Raw genomic sequence first — 12,083 nt, forward strand, 5'->3', positions numbered from 1 at the left:
TCTACCGCGTTCTGATGCTCAGGAGAAGCAGAATAAACAGCTTTTCTTTCCGTCTCTATAATTCACTACTGACTGGGACCCCTTCTCATATCTCATGTTTTCTTCTTGCCAGCAAAAATATTTCATCCTCATTTGCCAGTTTACTTTCTCTCCTCTTCGTGTTTGATAGTGTTTTTTGAGATATTTATGGAGGAATGATTGAATTCTAGAAGGATAATCAATCACTGCAAGAGCATAAGATAGCAGCAATCATTGGGATGATGTGAATGAGGGGGGTGTGGAAGTCTTAGAGGAACCTTAGAGTTTCTTACAAGCACATTTTCATGAAGTTCCTGTGAACATAGTTCTACGTAGTTGCACAAAGACTCATTAATTCCCATATGTAGAAAGGGACTTATTTTAAAACCTTGTTCTTACTGGTAACAGTGCTGATTTTCTCCCAAAAACATAATAACATTTTTTTCACATAAAATTAATGAGCACTAAATAAAGGGAGTAAAAATATGAATTCATTTTAAAAATGGTTCCCAGAAAGCTCACACTTCTTCCAGTCTTTGGGGGGGTGCATATGCACTTTGGCCACTTTACATCATGGGGCAAATCTGTTCCGATGTGCTTTGTGAGACCTGTCAGTACACAAAAGCCATGGCGCCTAGGGTTAAACTTAGAGGGTTCTTCCCTTTCTCTATCAACACACCAGCTTGGCTTGTTCATTATGTTCATAGTTAATAGCAGAATCTGCCCACTTTGAGTTTTGTGCATATTTAACCTATCTTTAAACATACCTCAGAAACACCAAACTGATAACTTCATGACACCATTTATGGATTGCATGCAGAAATTCATTGTGCACAAGGTAGATTTTGTGCTTACCTATGTGTTTGGTTTTCAGCATGTCATTTGCACTGGGTTGTGGTGTAAGGTGGAAAGTGAGAAGGAATGCAAAACTAAACTGGATCCACCAATGGATGGAACAGACTGTGACACTGGAAAGGTATGTTTCTGGTGGAATAGCAGTATCAATTGTATTGAAAACCTAACAGTGAAGAAAACAAGCCAAACAGGACTTTGCACGTGTTTAAAGTTCCTGCTTACGTCAATTATCATAAAAATCATGTATATGTAATTGAGTGTATTGTATGTTTTCTATTATTATAATTTAGATATGACTAAACAGTACATTTCTCTAAAAACTCTGAATTTAAAAAAAAAGTCAAAGCCACGGATAATATACTTACATGCGTATTATGCTTATATATTATATAGTTACTTACTATATTAGGCTTATTATTTAAAACTTTTTCTTGTTTTGTATCCTATTTATGCATGGAATGCCATTGTTGCGCTGCTTACTATGAGCAGAAAAATAAGCTTTCAAAGATGCAGAGTTCTCAGCTATGATTTAAGATTTAGAAATAACAGTCTCATTGGAGGAACTGGTACTGATTTGTGGTAAAACTTTTTGGGATAAGCTTGTAAAGAAATATTTATCATGTCAGTGCGTATAAGAGTGATGTGTCATTAAAAGCATGCCATCAATGACAAATTAAATGGTCAGCTGAAGTCAGACTTATATTAAAAGTCCTTCAAGAGCTTTCCTCTCTCTCATCTCTGATATAGCAGCAAATGAGGATAAATAATCTCAAATAGATAACAGCAGGAGCACACATATATCTTGGGATTTTCATGATATTGCGCTGACAGGTCTCCCACTGGAGCGCTTTGCTCTATGAATCATATTACATTCACCAGGGCTGTCATCATCCCCCTTAAAAAGTAAGCAAACCTATCAACGGAGAAAGATAAACACGTTCAGATAATATCATTTTATATGCTAAGGGGAAAACAGGCTTTATTCGTTTTCATATCTCTAAAATAATGATATTTCCTGCAATCTTTTGATTCTGATAAATGTGTGTGGTTGATACTGTCTTAAGTTGATATCTGTAAAGTCAGGAAAATTGGAACTAGATGACCTTTAAAGTCCCTTCCAATCCAAACCGTTCTATGTTTCTATGATTCTATGCCTTTTGTTTGATATGGCATTCTTTACTTTGAGACTGGTGTGCCCATGCAATGGAATAAGAAAGCATCATCTCTTATTAAGACCACTCAGAATTTTTCATGAGCTGGGTACCTGAAGTTAATGTGCCTTTTGCATATTAATGTCTTACTTGCAAAATATCATAATAGCAAATTGTTGCAGAGAATTCATTCTAACTTCATACTTGTGGGACCATTATGATATGGTTGTGACATAGGTCCTGGAAAAATCCAATGATTAAGGTAACACCATTCTCTTTATTGTAGAGCTTGGCTAGAAAGGAGTAAATAATGTCAGGTTAAAACAAAGTACTGGTTCTAATTAGAACAGATCGTTGAGCCTGTGACAGGCTACAGAGACAGCTTATCTATGCCTACCAGTAAAAAAAAAACAAGCAGATGTCACTGCAAAAAAACTCAGAGGATTCAAAGATATTCTTCTTTATTTTGTTATCTAAGATGAACTTCAACTTAAACTATCACTGGATTTGTTTTGTTTTACCTGTGTTGTAGAGATGGAGTGTTGTTGTCTTGTGCTCCTTTTAGGAAGTGGTGGGAATGTCATTTGCATAGCCTGTCCAACTTGGTTGGTCAAGGATTTATAAGTACCCCACAGCCTCTACAAAAGGCAGATGCTGTCTCTAGAGAAAGATCCGGTTTTCCTATTATACCTGAAGGAATATATTTAACTAAGTATGAGCACTTTTGTTTGAAACATCCAAAAGCATTACAAAATGTGTAGTTTCTGATTGCAAAGCCAACAGAATGATGGAGCCATCCCGTGTGAAGACCAATCAAGGGTGGTATAATTATTACATCATTGTAATGCTATAATTTAAAAAAGAAAATTAAGATCAGTTGATTAATGAGCACCAGTTTGAAACTGCAGGTGAAGTTTAAGATCACCAGAGAAATAGCCCAGACACTGAAAGTAATGGAAGTGTATTCTAAAAGTGAAAAAGGCCTTTGTTGACTGCATTAATGACCCTTTTGGTTGGCTGAAGATATGAGATTTCTTCATGAACTTTATCCATTGATTACAGTAATTCACCAGTAATTAGAATTGCAAAGAGAGATGGTTTATATTAATGATGTTAATGATATTAAGCATTCAGTGTCTACTTGCAGCCTTATTGCTTTGCAATTGCAGAAATTTCATAATACAAAGGAGAGATATTCAGCTGATATAAGTTGACGAAGTACAGGTTTCTGCAGAGTTATGATGATTTATACCAAATAGGGACATAGGTTACAGAGCACTGCAATAGCCATTGGATGGTTTTTGAGTGAGAAATTGCAATTGTGGTGGAAAACAATATATGCATACAAGATTATTAAGGTGAATGTTGTTATTTAAATAAATTCCAGAAATTCTCATGACTTTCTCAATGCTAGCTTATTGATGCTTCCATTCTTTCTTTGAATACTATAAAATCTAATTTCCTCATGCTTGTAATATATCCAGCTACTGAAATTGTCCTTGGGTGATCAGTGGCAATGCAGTTCCCATTAGTGATGTGTGAACGGTAGTAGTGAACTAAACAAGTTGGGAATGAACTTGTGCTCATGGTTATGAACAACAGTTACACCTGCTTATCGGCTACTGAGACAGAGAAAAGTCGCTGGACTATTTACTAGGACAGAAAAAAAGGCTGTGAAGAACAACAGGAAAAAATACATCCTCATATGAAAACTGTATGTTGAACAAAGCCCTTATGTTGTACATCCCGTGTGCTTGTGGAGCAGTGAATTGTATTGCATATGCCTTGATTTATTTACCTAACAGCTGACTTTTCACCTAGTGGTGTAAGGCTGGAGAGTGTATCAATCGGACCTCTTTTGTGGACCATACGGAGGGGGAGTGGAGCGCATGGAGCACTTGTAGCCGTACATGCAACACTGGAGTCAGCAGCCGACAACGCAAATGCCCTGGGTAAAAAGAAGTTCAGGTTTCTGTTTTTGTTAATTAGAATTTCTAAACAGAATTCAAATCTTATGAGTACAGAAAGTCATTAAAATATAGTTGACTATATATAAGCAAGTAATTTTTTAGGAATACTGAAAAAAAGACAGGAGAGCTGGTATTTCATGAGTTTTATTCCATGGTAGAAGTATTTTTCTTCTATTCTGCTTCTGTCAAAAGCTTAGGTGATATTAATGGCTGATATCAAATTTCTTTTTAAACTTCACCTGAAGAAGCAATAGAAAATTGATTTCTTAACTTTTGACTTGCAGAGCATCAGTGTGTAATTCTAGTCTTCCATTTTTCTTCTGGAGAAAATTGCCTTCTGTCTCATTTAGAGAAAGAAGGAATTGCAACTTTTATTAAGAGATCTTTCTACTAGTTTAACAGACATTTATTGTGTTTCCTGTATTTGGAAACAACATTCAGGTTCCATACCATGTGAAAGTGGACAGCTCTTGCCATTAGGATACAGGATTTTTTCCATTAACTTGAATGGAGTCTTCAGTGGTCAGCTGAAGGATGCTTTCTTTTTAATTACTCAGTACCATCTGTCTCTTTTGTGGGTCATTTATACATTAGGAGAAAAAGATTAAATAGGCAGAGAAGTGGGAGCAGACTAGAGGTGAGTAGTAAAGGCAAAGGTAAAGAAGACCAGACTAGACTAGACAGAACAGAGCAGATCAGACCAGACTAGACCAGGACAGAATAGAATAGATGATATAGGAAAATAATAGAACAAAACAGGGAAAGGGAGAAAGATGAAAGACAATGTAGCAGATCTGCAGCAAAAAATAATGACAGGAAAGACAGAAGGTCTAAAAAGGAGAAGTTTAACAAATAGATTTGAGGAAAACTTTGATATAGGTATACAATACCTCAGTAGTTCAACAGAAGCTTTAGATAAACAGAATGCTTTCATATTTCCTATCATCTAAACACCACTTCCAGCTGTATGGCTAAAAGCTATTTCTAGAATTAGGAGTGTCTTAATTTCACTTTCACTCATTCATTTATCCAGTCAAGGTTCCAAATAATTAGGTTCAGGTTTTGCAATTCACTGTTCTATTGCATTTGTTCATGCAAGCAGAACTGAAGCTACCAGAAAAGAAACACAGCGTATTGTCTGAACGTCACAACATCAAACTTGTGAAAAAAAGTTACTTCCATTCAGAGGCACCTTTGGCTTAGTCCAGCTAAAGCAAAATTATACGTTCCATATCAAAACTGCAGTTGAGGTTCTCCTTGCTGAACGCTCCTACTAGTCCTAGTGCTTCTGTACAGCCAAGATCAGCACCCAGGATGCTTTTTGATGTGATGTAACCAGTACAAACAGAAGGCAGTCATATTTTGTTCTGTGACTTCGATTTTTTTTTTGCTGACATCATAGTGTTGTCAACAAAAAAATCTTTTATTTAAACAGTTATTTAAAAGTTTGATAGAACATTACCAACAATATAGCATGATATTTATGCCGTCTTTTCTAGTTCAGGCCTTGAAGGAGAGTGTCACGGTCCCACGATGCAATATAAAGTATGTAATAATCCTTCTTGTCCTGCTGGGGTGCCTGCCTTCAGGGACTGGCAGTGCCAGGCTTTTAGTGTCAGATCTTCATATCAGAAGCATGTGCACCAGTGGCAGGCTGTCATCAATGATGGTAAGTATAAACCATCTTCCACGTTCTTATCGTATGCTCACATGGCTTATAGCTTGTTGGTATTGTTGATTAAGAAAGATACAATAAAAAGTACAGTGATAAAACGAAGCCCAAGAATTTTGACAAGTGATTTTTATTTCGCTGGTGGTATTTTCACATGCTCTGGAGTCATTTGTCTTATATTCCTATTGAATTTGTCCTTCTTGATGTGTAATGACTACATTTGAACTGAAATTCAGTATCAGTTTGGTCCAATTTAACCAGAAATGTAGTATGGAGTGACTCAGAGGTGCAGCTTTCTTTAGGAATACTACATCATTAAGCATGCATATATCAATTACACTTTTTCTTACGAAGCCAAAAAGTCAGTACGGATATTGCAAGCTTCTATTCTTGAGGAAGGAGAGAACACTTTCAGCTTAACATTTGAGTATTTAACATACCAGTGTTTGGTTTTGGCAGAAATCCGTATGCGTAATGCAAACTTAGATAAGGTTTCTATAAATCCTGACAGCTAGTGCATGTAAAATCCTGGCATGCTGCGTATATGCTTCAGTGTAACAAACTTGTTAAGATACCGTATCATTAAAAGCATGCTCAAATAGGATTATAGGAGTGTTGAACTTGGAGTATTTGGAAAGATAATCTTGGTGTAAAATATCAGCAACTAGAAAACAAAACATTCTACCCATGTTCTTTTAGGAATATGAACAATAGCTGCCATTCCACTGGATTTTCTCCAACTTGTTATGATATAATTTATGTAATTAAAAAAGGAAAACAAGAAAACATTGGAAAGACTTTCATTTTGAAAAGAGTTAATGTCAAGAATTAGCTAAATCATAGCAATTGATGATAAAGAAGAGGCTAGAAAGATGTAGGTACACAGTAAATATGTGTTACTACTTTTTAAGTAGTTTGTTATTGGCATTTATATTTAATCCTTGAAGTAAAGTATCAGAAAACATTAGAAAGCATATATTTTAAGAGAACTATATTGCTGAATCACCAAAAATGTGAATTCATTATGAAGAACTTATTTTAATATATGCCTAGCTAAGCAAGGGCTTTTTTCCCTTCTCAGCCTTTTCTCAAGGTGCCAAAGAGAGAACTTCTCAGATTATTTTTCTTAGGCTTATATATTGGCTCATTTCATAGTAAGAAGAATGATTTCCAGCTATTTTGTAGGTGCTTACCTAGTGAATTAGTTTTGGGTTGTTTTACTAAATCTAATTTTAGCACAGGAGCACATGCTTTGTATTCTAAGGAATCAAAGGTTTCAGCCTGAATAATTTGGTCATCTGATGAAAAATCTGGACACTCTCCCATGTTAAGGAGTATAGATGTTTGCTTTCATCTAAGTTTGTTCTGAGAAATATTGTTGTCTTGAAGTGTCCCTCAGGAAGGACAAAAGCGGACACCAGCTAAAGAGTTCCAGTATTACAGAAATCACCCAAATCCTTAATTATTTGCACTCTTACCCTTTTGAAGATGTTAATTGTACACCATGTCCAAAATAGTTTCTGAATTTTAATGAGGTCTCATAATCTGTTGAAGTTGCCTGGTGTTGTTGAGTTACTGTCTCTTTGAGTCCAGTGTTCTTAAAATAATATTCAGTTTGTTAGTCTTGTATTCTTTTAAAAAATACTGCTACGTGCTTAAAGTTCGCAGTGCACTTTGGGGTTGCTGTTGAGTACAAAGGGCACAAACTCAGGCAGAGTCTCGCACTTCTCAGCTGGAGACAGCTTGTGTCTGACTGGCTTTGCATGTTGACAAAAGCCATCACATCTGTTTGCAGCAGATCTGTAGAAATACCCAGAGGCTGTGTCAATTTTAGTAAATTAAATGTGCCCAGACCAGCCTCTTATGTGTAAGTCAGCTGGCACAGGAGTCTGTGTCTGTGCTTTTTAACTGTTTTGCCCTCTAAAAGGAATCGTGGCATCCAAACTGCCTTTTGGAAATAGTCCTTTGCAGGTGGCAATTTCCAGTCTAGACCGAGCTAGTGCTAGCTAGTGCACACAAAAAAATGTGGCATAGGCAGTTTTAGAGTTTAACTGTGTAGACAGTAGAATTCCAGTGCCCATGAACATTTCCTGGAACTGTTTAATTTACTAATAAAAATGCACTCCAGGAATCTAGAAGTCAGTATGAAGTCAGAGTGGTGTAGAATGTGTCCAAGTGAAATCAGTTTCAAGTTCGGGACTGACTTTATCCTTTCAAGAATCTGCAACAGATTTAGGAAAAAAGTTCTGAGTCAGTACACTTGTGAATAAAGATATGAAAAAAAATCATGTCATTTTGTACTCTAGTTGACCACTGAGGGGATACTATTTTTTTTATTTGACATTACTTTGGCAGTAGTGAAGCAAACTTCATTATTTATAAGTCACAGTCATTAGGAATACATGGATACATAGGATATTATTCCTTTTTTATTCCCTTTCAAAACTAAAGCTGATTTGCAGAATGTTTTAGAAATGTAGTAGAAGATTGCCTGAGCTTGATAAAGACGTTACAAAGAATGTGTTCATTTTTTTTTTAATGTGGACTTTATAAATGTGTGTATTTTTCTTCCTAAGGTGTCTCAGTTACTTATTTTTTTCTCTTTAACCTGCATATTTAGAAAATCTGGAAAGTGTTAAGTTTCTTTCTTAAACAATGTTTATGATCGGCCAAAAATATAGTAGAATGAAAGTACAAATTACAACCAAAGTATTCTGACAGCTATAATGTGCATATTCTTAATTGCGACAACAAGCATAACATGAATACTACGTAGGCTGAGCTTATAGCACCAGTATGCTCTAGCAGGAAAAAGAATTTGAATTTTTCAAACAGCTGAGAAAAGGATCAAAATCTTTTTGTTTTCATTGTATTTAAGGTATGTTAACATAGATTCATGCCACACAAATAAGCAAATATAAGTTTTAAAAGTAACATTGATATTCATTCTACATTTGCTAAGTGACTTTTTAACAAATTTGATGTTTTTTCCCCGTCAATTGCTACTACAGAAAAGCCATGTGCCTTATTCTGTACACCAGCTGGAAAGGATCAACCTGTTCTTCTAACAGAAAAGGTGATGGATGGAACTTCTTGTGGCCAGCATGGGTTAGATGTCTGTGCAGGTGGTAGATGCCAGGTATGATTTACTTGTTTTGAACTTGGATACACAGGCACGTATATGCAAGTGATGCAAGTGCACATGTTTGTTGCATACATGTTGTATCACTGACAGCATGTTGCCATATGAATGACCAAGACTGAACAGCAATTTTTGTATATTAAAATATTTTAAGCCAATTTCACTCAATGCAATACAGTATGTGAAGCAGCTGAAGGGCTAGCTTGGGGAATGTGTATCTGTAATGATAACGATGCTTTTAACAAACTACTGCCAAGTGGAGAATGAGTATAAATTGTTTCATCTTCTGTGGGTAGGCTCAGCTTTCAACAGGTTGGGAAGTTGTGTCATGGGTTGCAGGTATATAAGAGTAAACTGCCTTTTCTAATAGTACAAAGTTTTACATCTAAATAAACCAAGATCAAAGGAGTCAAATAACAGATAATTAAAGCCTTGTGCTTATGCTATTCCCGATTCTCAGAATTCATTTGGTTCATAGCAGTTCTTTTGACACTTTTATAGTGCCTCATATGGAAACACTTGAATATAAAAATCCCAGAGGGCTGGAGTATTTTTTGTCTGCACACATTCATTGCACACATTGACTACAGTAGAAAAAGCAACCTTTAACACAGAAACAGCATTGTTGTATACAATAATCACTAAATTAGAGATGTATACACTCATGTATATATGCAAACCATTTTTCCTGAAAAAATGTTGTTTCGTCATTCGCTTTTCACAAATAACTAACAAAGACCAAAAAAAAAAACCTTAAACCAGCACTACCTGGCTAAGACTGAGTTGACTTCTTCGCATATCAAGGGTGAGGGAGATAGGTGCTAATCAGATTTAAAAATATAATTTCTGAGGTTTTCCACATTTTATCCTTTCTTCTTAGACAGCCTGCTAGGAGAACTTTGGGGAACACCATTGTGTAGGTATTAATATCTTGTAGATGTGCCAGTTTGGATATACAGCTCTCTGAATGCTTATGCTGTAATCAGTATTTTGAAATCTGTATTGCTTTTCTAGATTGAAGAATTCTAATGAAAATTCTGTACATAAAGTGAAGTAACAACTTAATGTGCTTGGAAAGGAGGGGGACCTTAATAGACCATGGTTTCTGTTCTTAAAGGAATCCTTTATTTTCTCTTTAACCTAGCTTTTATCTTCATTATTTATCAAACAGTCTAGAAGTTTAATTGGTGTTATTAGATGCATTTTTGCTGTCCACAAGTTTACTCTGCAATTACTTCTCTAGACTTTAGAAGGCTTTTAGTTCGTATCAGACCAGCATATATTAACTGTATTCCTGTTGAGCTTGACTGTATTGTCAAGTTCCCATTGATATTTATTGATAGAAATGTCTAACATAGTAATATGGAGGTGGTTGAGTAAACTTAATTTGTTTTAAACAATGCTTTTTAGCAAAAGAAAAATTATGTTTACATACTCCAGACGTGTTCACATCCTAGTCAGAATAAGACATTAGCTTGACAATAGGGGTCCATACTGGGACCCGTGCTGTTTAGTTTCTTCATTAATGATATAGACAGTGGGATCGAGTGCATCCTTATCAAGTTTGCAGATGACACCATGCGAGTGGTGCAGTTGCCACGCCAGAAGGATGGGATGTCATCCAGAGGCACCTGGACAGGCTGGAGCAGTGGGCCTGGGAGAACCTCATGAGGTTCAACAAGGCCAAGTGCAAGGTCCTACACCTGAGTCAGGGCAATTCCTGATTTCAGTACAGGATGGGTGATGATGTGAATGGGAGCAGCCCTGCAAAGAAGGACTTGGGGGTGCTGATGGACGAGAAGCTTGACATGAGCCAGCAATGTGCACTCGCAGCCCAGAAGGCCAAACATATCCTGGGCTGCATCAAAAGAAGCGTGGCCAGCAGGTCAAGGGAAGTGATTCTGCCCCTCAATTCCTCTCTTGTGAGACCTCACCTGGAGTATTGTGTCCAGTTCTGGAATCCTTAACATAAGAAAGAGATGGACATCTTAGAACAGGTCCAGAGAAGGCTACAAAGATGATCAGAGGGCTGGAGCACCTCCCATACAAGGACAGGCTGAGAGAGTTGGGCCTGTCCAGCCTGGAGAAGAGAAGGCTCAGAGGAGACCTCATAGCAACCTTTCAATACCTGAAGGGGGCTACAGTAAAGCTGGAGAGGGGCTATTCATAAAGGCTTGTAGTGATAGGACCAGGGGGAATGAGTATAAACTGGAGAGGGGCAGATTTAGGCTAGACATAAGGAGGAATTTCTTCACCATGACAGTGGTGAGACACTGGTACAGGTTGCCCAGTGAAGTTGTGGCTTCCCCATCCCTGGAGGTGTTCAAGGCCAGATTGGATGGGGCCCTGGGCAGCCTGGTCTGGTGGGAGGTGTCCCTACCCATGGCAGGGGGGCTGGGACTAGATGATGTTTAGGGTCCCTTCCAACCCAAACTATCCTATGATTCTATGATTCCACTATTCTATGATTAGACATCACTTCACTGTTGTAGGTGTGGCAAAGAACCTTCTGTATTTTGAGTATAAAACAATAACCTTGCACATGTTGCAGTTGCTGAGCTGGAGAGCTTTTGGTGCGTATGCTGTAGAGTGGCTCAGAAGTGCCAGTGGTTCTGGGGGAGGTGGCAGCATGGTTGTTTTCTTCTTGGAGAGGAGCTAGTGGAGTTAGCCAACTATACAGGAAAAGTGAATTCAACAATCTACATAAAATCATAAAAGAAATTACTGTGGAAAGGATCTCTGCACATGAACTAGCACAACCCTCATTCTGAGCAGGGCTAGAACACGTTGGTTAGGACATCTTACAAAACAGGGAGGTGCCCACTACTAAAGGAAGCTTTGTGAACAACATGGCCTTTGTCTCAATGGCTTTATTCTCTTCTCCCACAGAAATTTGGCTGTGATGGCATATTGGGATCTCTGGCACGTGAAGATCATTGCGGTGTATGCAATGGTAATGGAAAGTCATGCAAAGTAATTAAAGGTGATTTTAACCATACCAGAGGAGCAGGTAATTCTGTTTTTTTCAAACACTCAGGAAACCAATAGCTATTTGGTTGCTTTGAGCATTAGGAACTTTAAAAAGCTAATCTCAAAATTGTCTGAAGATCTTATAAGACATACTTTTTAAGGTACTAGGACATAAAAGAATGCATGAGTATTTTAAAATGTAATTGTTGCAAAATTATTGTGAATTTTTAATTATTAAATCAAGGAATTACCTCATTTACCTTCTATGAAGACACACAGTACTTCATTGAAAAGCCTGACTTTTA

The 12,083-nt window shown here is 37.1% G+C and overlaps 1 protein-coding gene across 2 annotated transcripts in view; it reads left to right on the forward strand.

The window, feature by feature from the left end:
* Window positions 1-12,083, forward strand: part of ADAMTS19 (ADAM metallopeptidase with thrombospondin type 1 motif 19) — a 140,272-nt gene that overhangs the window by 86,690 nt on the left and 41,499 nt on the right. For both annotated transcript variants that reach the window (XM_009562964.2, XM_054054832.1), the window contains 5 exons: window positions 893-994; window positions 3,846-3,976; window positions 5,494-5,663; window positions 8,678-8,805; window positions 11,698-11,818. In XM_009562964.2, the coding sequence (XP_009561259.2) occupies window positions 893-994; window positions 3,846-3,976; window positions 5,494-5,663; window positions 8,678-8,805; window positions 11,698-11,818 (652 nt within the window). The remainder of the gene's footprint in view (window positions 1-892; window positions 995-3,845; window positions 3,977-5,493; window positions 5,664-8,677; window positions 8,806-11,697; window positions 11,819-12,083) is intronic.

This window comes from Cuculus canorus, chromosome Z (genome assembly GCF_017976375.1).
Source record: "Cuculus canorus isolate bCucCan1 chromosome Z, bCucCan1.pri, whole genome shotgun sequence".
In the NCBI taxonomy this organism is placed as follows: Eukaryota; Metazoa; Chordata; class Aves; order Cuculiformes; family Cuculidae; genus Cuculus; species Cuculus canorus.